The 7,590-nt window shown below is 45.4% G+C and overlaps 1 protein-coding gene across 1 annotated transcript in view; it reads right to left on the reverse strand.

The window, feature by feature from the left end:
• Positions 1–224: 224 nt before the first annotated feature.
• Positions 225–7,590, reverse strand: part of eps8a (EGFR pathway substrate 8a, signaling adaptor) — a 38,360-nt gene continuing 30,994 nt past the window's right edge. The window contains exons 20-21 of the mRNA XM_008293766.1: positions 7,429–7,561; positions 225–2,581 (exon numbers count right to left, since the gene is read on the reverse strand). Coding sequence (XP_008291988.1) covers positions 2,486–2,581; positions 7,429–7,561 — 229 coding nt within the window. The 3' untranslated portion in view covers positions 225–2,485. The remainder of the gene's footprint in view (positions 2,582–7,428; positions 7,562–7,590) is intronic.

Below are 7,590 nucleotides of genomic sequence, written 5' to 3' on the forward strand. Positions count from 1 at the left end.
GGTCGAGTCCGACGAAACGAGTTCTACTTCAGCAGTACCACATCAACACCTCGTGTCTTCACCTCTGCTGCAGTAATCCCTTTTCTTTGTCTTGCAGGCTGTGAACACAAAAACACTGAAAACACAGAGAACTGGTCTAAAAACGTCTAATTAATGAAACATGAGTGAAGGAACCAGACGAACTCAGCTGATGTTAATGAATCACAGCCCAGGAGGCGGTGGAGCTGGTTTTGTAAATGTTTTATTGCAGAATGAGCAGATCTTAATGGAAAAAGGCACAAATGAAAACTATTCACATACAAAGATTCTTCCTGATTGGCCTCTACAGCAGTTTGGGTTCAACTACACAAACCTGGTCTGCAGCTTTAAGCGTTGTTCTGCTACAGTCCGGATGATTTAAGTGCATCAGAGGAAACAGAGTCGTACAATCGAAGCCACAGCGAGTCCAAACCTTTAATCTCTGAACAAACAGTCGTGCTTTTATTAGTGTGTCGCTCACTGACGGACTGGATTCCAATAAGAGCTTAAATAATGGAAGAGAGTTCATGACCTGCACGAACTGAAACACCTGAACAGTCGGATCCTGCAACCAGCCAACCGTCACATGACGTCTGTTCAGGAGAAGCTTGGGGTTTGTCAGATACCAGAAGCTCCTGTGATCAGTCGCTGCTGTTTGAGACGTCACAGCCAAGACCTTCCAGGAAAGTCGAGTTTTCTGCCACAACCAAAGAATTTACAGTTTCGGCAACGAGCTTCGTGTCGTTGGTCAGTAAAAGCTCCACGAACAGAACCTGAGGAGCTTCAGTTTACACGTTTTAGCTTCTGGAGGCTGGACGGACGTCACGCCGACAGAAAGTCACTTCAAAGAGAAATCAGGTTTTCATCGTCCACCTTCTCTCACAGCTGTTCAGAGGTTCGTTTGGTTTCGTTTTCTTTCAGCTCAACAAAGTCTGACGACAGTTTCAGGTTTTGTTGAGCCGGTTAACACAAAGTCTGACTTTGTTAAACTTTGTTCCAGCAGGAATCTAAACTATTTACTTGTGTGTCCTTCTAAAATGTGGATATTTGATCTGATGAACTAGTTTGGAATCAAAACAGGCGATAAGTGAAGCTTCTGAACCTGCAGCAGCTTCAGCTCCAACACCTGCAGTCACGTGACCGTCCGCTGACCAATGAGACGAGGCCGCCCGTCGCCGTGGAAACATTCATCCGGTTTACATTCAGGGTTTTTTTTACAGACTAAAACTGATTCTGGGTCATTTCACGGGTTCCATTTAAACATTTACACTTTAATTATCTCTGATGTGCAAAAACGCTGATCAACGACTAATAATCAATAAATCTGGTTCCGTCTAAATCACATCATAAATAAAGTTCTTCAGCTGATCGGTTCTACCATCGATTAGTTAAAAGTCTCAGAGTTACATACATCACATGAACTGTTCTCTACTCCCTACGACATGCTGGAGCTGCTTCCTGTTGGATCCACCTGAAGCTCAGCGTCTCGGCTCATCGGCGTCAGTCACAGAACCAGAACCAACAGAACCAACAGAACCACGGAGCTTTGATCTGTTTCCAGAATAAAGTTCCATTAAAGTTCTGCAAAATCTGCTCAAAACATTCGAGACCAACTGGGATTGTTTTAGGAATTTCACTACAACAAAAAGTTCTGCAGGTTGTTCAGTCGTCGGTTCTGTTGGACTGTTTTGGGTTTTTTGTCGTTCTAGACAAAGTTGGATTTACTTTCATTGTTTTAGGACGTTTTTTAAACAACTTTTTACAAACATGTTTGTAATTTTAATTCATTTTGGACAAATCTGATTGTTTCCTTCAACATCTGTCTGGTTCCACTGGTTCTACTGGTTCTACTGGTTCCACTGGTTCTACTGGTTCCACTGGTTCTACTGGTTCTACTGGTTCGACTGTGAAATTTTTCCCCAGAACTAAACTTTGAAGCAAGCTGTTCCAGTAAAGGTCCGTGTTGGACTTTAGTTTTGTTTAGAGCAGCTACTGATTCCAGACGTCAGCCATCGATCACCTTATTGATTAATCATGTGCATCAGTCCAACCCAGACCGTTACCCTGTCGGGACCAGACACAGTCGGGTTTAACTGATCCAGATGTGAAGGTGTCTTCAGAACCAGCAGAACTTGGGCTCTGTTCTGTGACTGAAGCTGCAGATGAAGCCCGAGGCTCAGACCTTGTCCGACTTTAATACTGAGAGGTTTTACTTTGGAAGTCGAGCTTCTGAGCAACTTCTCTTCTCTTAAAAACAAAAACGAGTTCCCAAAGAGTGAACTTCAGGCAAACATGGCAGAAGGTTGTGAACATACTGAAGGTCCGGACGGAGGTTCTACGGAGACGAGCTGAGCAGCTCCTGCCGCCGCCTCATGATCTGCAGGAACTCGGCGTGGTCGGCCGCCGCCTGGACGAGAGAACAGCAGGATGAGACAGAGACAGGAGGAGGAGGAGGAGGAGGAGGAGCTCAGCGGCCTTCATCGAAGGACTCCACGCCAGAATCCGCTGCCAGTTTCTCCTGCCGCCTCCTCATGATCTCCTGCAGCTCAGAGCCTGAACTCTTCTGCAGAACAAACAGAGACACAAAGCCAGCGTCAGAACAGCCGGATCGGGTCCGAAGTCAGAGACTGTCAGAGGCGACTTCAGGTTCTGAACACGTCTGGAAGAAGCTCCGAGGATCAAAGTTCAGCCCGAAGGATTCAGAGGGAACGAGGTGAAAGGTTTTACTGAGCAGCAGCTTGTTCTCAAGTCAGCAGATAAAGAAACTAAAACGCTGTCGAAGCTGCACGTTGTCCAACATCTGAACAAATCAATAATCAATAACAGGAGAAATGTTCTGATCAGTTCAGAGTCATCGACGACCTGATCAGGAAACGTTTAAACCAACGTCTGAATCTCCTCAGGCTGAACTCCAGAACTTTACGTTCTTCTGTCTTCAGGTTGAACCGACGCAGCGGATCAGAGAATCTACCAACCAGCGCTTAACTAGGTGATAGTTAACTAGGTGACAGTTAGTTAACTAGGTGATAGTTAACTAGGTGACAGTTAGTTAACTAGGTGATAGTTAACTAGGTGACAGTTAGTTAACTAGGTGATAGTTAGTTAACTAGGTGATAGTTTGAGGTCCAGTGTAGTCGCTGAAATCATTCATTTTATCCATAAATCCAACAATAAGTCAGAAACCGTCACAGCTACACAGACAGAACTGGGCAGCCTGTCGGTCCGTGTTGGCGCCACCGTGTGGTCGCTCACTGAACTACACCGCTGTCAGACATTTAATTGATTATGTTCTGCATTAATCGATCAGCTGTTTGTCTCTAAAGTTACCAGAGACGTTGAGACGTTTTCATTATAAAACCTTCGATCATCTTTAGTTTAATTATCAGTAATTTATTAATAGTTGTTCTGATCTTTAGGTAAAAACTGCATCAAGCGTTCAGCGATCACACTGCTGCTGGTTATCAAACGTCTTGTTCTCCACTGATGGACTTCATGGAGAACCTTCAGTCGTCTCTGACAGCTTCTCTTGGACTTCCTGGACTTCTGCTGCGTCTGAAGCAACATGTTTAATCTCTACACAGCGTCTGAGCGGCGCGTCGCTGGAAACCAGAAGATTTTATCAGAGAGAAAATCTTCCGTCAGCGGCTTTATGGCGTTTATGTAGAGATGGAGTCCATGAAGCTCTGCAGGAGCCTGAACCGCCCTCAGGAGGCCTCCAGAGGAGCTGCTGCTGCTGCTGTAGGTGGATGAAGACGAGCTGCTGGAGGCAGGATGCATGCTGGGAAACTACCGGACTCGTACTGAGCACAAACATCAGTGGCCCGGATTCAGAACCAAAAGTACTGAAGCAACAGATTTATTCATAAAAACTGCTTTGAAAATACATAAATAGTCATTGAATTAGACATTTTATGAATTGTTCAGTGTTATTTTAGTTTTATCGTCGCTGTTTCGCTGCTTTCTGAGTCTGAACTCTGATGTTTGTGCTGCTGCAGGTAAAAAGGCTTCAAGCTTTTCAGGTAAAAACTGTTTAAAACTGATCAACGACACAAACTCTTCATTTATACTCACCAGCTTTAATAAACCAGATTTATATTTATTTATCTGAACAGTCGGCGTCCATTTCAACCGCTGATTCGGATCCTGACGTGAATTTAAGATTAACAAATCAGACGTCTGTGATTTAAGGTGGACTGAGAGCCTCTTCCTGATTCATCACTTCATAGAAAAGTGAATAAAACAGGAAGAAGGACTTCCTGTTGAGATGCTTGTTTTTAACTTCCTGTTTATGGGTTGAAGAATGAAATGGACTCAAACTGCTGAGTGACTTTAGGGAACGATGGAGGAACTGTAAAGGAACCAAACAGTGAACGTAGCGTCACATACGATTAGCTGACCGCTAACCGAAGCTAAGCTAACTCACAAGAACAAGATCTCACTCCATCAGGAAAACATCTACATCCTGGTCTCTACGAGAGGAGGCGGGGCCACAGGTGGACAGCAGGTAACGTTCTGGTTGGTTGAGGGAGTTTAAGGAGGAGCCACAGCAGGAGGACACGTACTGGCGCTACCTTAAAAGCTGCTACACATGAAACAACCGGAGCCTCGTTCTGACGGCCAGATTCAGGGTCAACAAACGAACTGACGAGTCAGGACCAACAAGTCCCAGTCGACTCGTGAGAGTTCATGTCCAGACCAGTAAATCTTGGGTCAGGAGGTTTCTTGGTCCCAAAGTCAAATCAAATAAGTCCTTAAATCAAGACAGGTACATCCTGAGTAAAGGAGACTTGTGCATCTCCAAGTCAATTCCCAAACAAGACCAAAAAGTCCAAAGTCTTTGTCAAGACACGGTCGTCAAACACCATAAGGATTCTGAATTTAAGTCCCACATCAAGGCCAACAAGTCCCAAGTCCACAGTATTTATAGATCGCAAAGTCTGGAGGAATCCTGTCGGTCCAGAGACCAGAAAGAACGAGTCCCAACTCAGAGTACCTATTGATTCCAAAATCAGGGCTACGCACTGACCCCACCCCAAGAAAAACCAGTCATGAGTCAAAACACACAAGTCCAAAGTCACGAAGCTTCCAAGACTGATTTTCAAAATCAAGGATAAATTAAGGATAAGATATAAGTTTCAAGTCAAGGGTACCAAATGATTCCCAAGTCAAGACCAGAGTTCCCAGTCAAGACTGGCAGAACCTTTTGGTCTCAAAATTTGGACTTTTGGACCTACATGAAGACCAGACACAATAAAATTCCAAGTTAAGGAGGTGTCTTTAGTGTCACCGGTCAAAGGGGGGCTTGTTGGTCCTGAAGTAAATATTCCAAATCAAGAAGCTCTTTTTGATTTCAAGGTCAAATAAGGACCAAAAAATTCCAAAATCAGGACACGTAAGTCAAAGGAACTTGTTGGAACCAAGTGAAGTCCTGCATCAGGTCAAAGTCGAGTAACGTGATTGGCTGAGGTCAGATTTCTGTGTGAAGAGGTGATTGGTTGCATCCATTTTTATTTAACTGCATTTTTTGGCTTCAGGAGAACATCAAGTCATTTCGGTCAAAGGCCTCAAGTCCAAGTCAGGTCACCTGAGAACATAAGAACTGGTGAGTCCTCCATCGGATGGAGTGGCTTTAGGAGGTTCTGGCCGACAGAACGAAGCTGCGAACATGTTAACGTGAACACGATACCTGAATGAATGTGGTTACTGAGTCAGAAGATCAAAGGAGGGTCAGAAGAAAACCTGCAGGTGGGAAATAGAACCACACACCAGACCTTGCCAGAGTTGGAGGACAGAAAGCTTAAAGAAAGAAACCATCGTCCAGAGACCTGAAGCTTCCAACCACAAACACACTGCAGCAGACAGGGACGAGGTCAGAGGACAGAACCCATCCCTAAACCAAAGAAAAACGATAAACCCTGGAACATCTCTGAACCCTAGAATATCTGCAGCACATGGAGCTTCAGGAGGACAGCATCTCCACCTCATGGTTCGTGTCCTCAGAGTTGTTTTTAGGGTCTCGATGCTTCCCAACATTAGACGCTTGATGGACGTACGACTGTCACGACACCTTACTGAGATGAGCTCTTCAACAGGAAGTAAACACAGGCTCCGCCCTCTTACAGCCGCACAAACGCTGGCTGCACCTGATTGGACAAATGCTTTAGAAGCAGGAAGTGCTGCTAGCTGTCAAATCAGACCAACATGGCTGCTTGTTTGGAAACTTTTGGTCGAGGCAGTCTACCAAAACGTGTTTCTTCATCTCAGTTTGGCGGTGGTTCGTTCAAAAGGTTCTCCAGGAGTGTTGGGCGGCGTCACGGGCCGGCTCTGGTTTACATGAAGCAGCCGAGACCTCAACTTTACGTAAACAAAGAGCGGCAACGCGTCACTTAAAGCGTATCGCAACCAGAATGCTTAAGGTGTAAGCAGACCACGATGGATCCTGAGGACACGAACCTTCAGAGAAACACCTGAACTCTATCTGAGACTCGGTTTGAAGCATCTGGACGTCTACAGTCCGTCCACATGTAAACCAGAGTGTCTTCCAACCTGATGGAACTCTTTCATTAGTGTTTAATGTCGCGTCGTGGTTCCTCTGAACTCGTCTCCATCGGCTGCACGTGTTTGTCTGAAGAACCAATCAGAAGGCTGGAAGCTCGGCCTCGGCTAACGAACAACTTTATGATCCAACGAAACCCAGAAACCCTCCATCATCAGTACCAACAGGATGAACGGTCCTGCAGACGGTTTGTTTAACAGCTGAACTGGTGTCATCGGTGTTTGTGTAACTGAACCAACACTGAGCTGCTCAGAAGCTGCAGGAAGCAGCAAGAAGAACTTCAGTAAAGAAACAGAGTTCCAGTTCATTCACAAAACACTAGAACTGGACTTCTAGAACTTCATCATCTGGATGGATTCAGTCTCTAAACATTACAACAGAGACGATTGAAGCATAAACACGTTTTCCCTTTAGTTTAATGTCAGCGCTTCATTATTCACATATGACAGCTTCAGTCCAGCAGAACCCACAAACATGAAGGTTCTGCATGTTTGTGGGTTCTGCTGGACAGCTTCAGTCCAGCAGAACCCACAAACATGAAGGTTCTGCAGCAGCTTCATGCCTCGACTTTATTCTGAAGCTTTACTGTTTTCACTAAATACTCAAACTGATAAAACGTTCTGACCCGATCTATAGAACAGGTCTTGTAACTGTTGATATTAAAACTAAATTCAGAACAATGTTCTGAGGATTTGTTCTCTAACGGTTTGGACCTGTGTTCTGGTATGTCTGTGCTGGTTCTGTTTGGGTTTTTACTCGTTTGCTGCTGCAGTTTCTGATGTTTCTGCGTCTCTAAACCCCAGAACCGACTCATTCTGTCGGATCGGACGGTTCTGGCCGTCGGTCGGGTTTACCTCCAGCGCCGCCTTCTGCACGGTGACCTGGCTGAAGACTCGAGCGCCGTCGTCCGGACACACCGTCTTCAGCTCCTCCTTGTTGAGAGAAAACAGCTGAGCTCCGGTCAGCACGCCCAGACTGGTGATGGTTCTGGAACAGACGGACGGAGAACCAGTGAG

Source organism: Stegastes partitus, unplaced genomic scaffold (genome assembly GCF_000690725.1).
Source record: "Stegastes partitus isolate 25-593 unplaced genomic scaffold, Stegastes_partitus-1.0.2 Scaffold911, whole genome shotgun sequence".
NCBI lineage: Eukaryota > Metazoa > Chordata > Actinopteri > Pomacentridae > Stegastes > Stegastes partitus.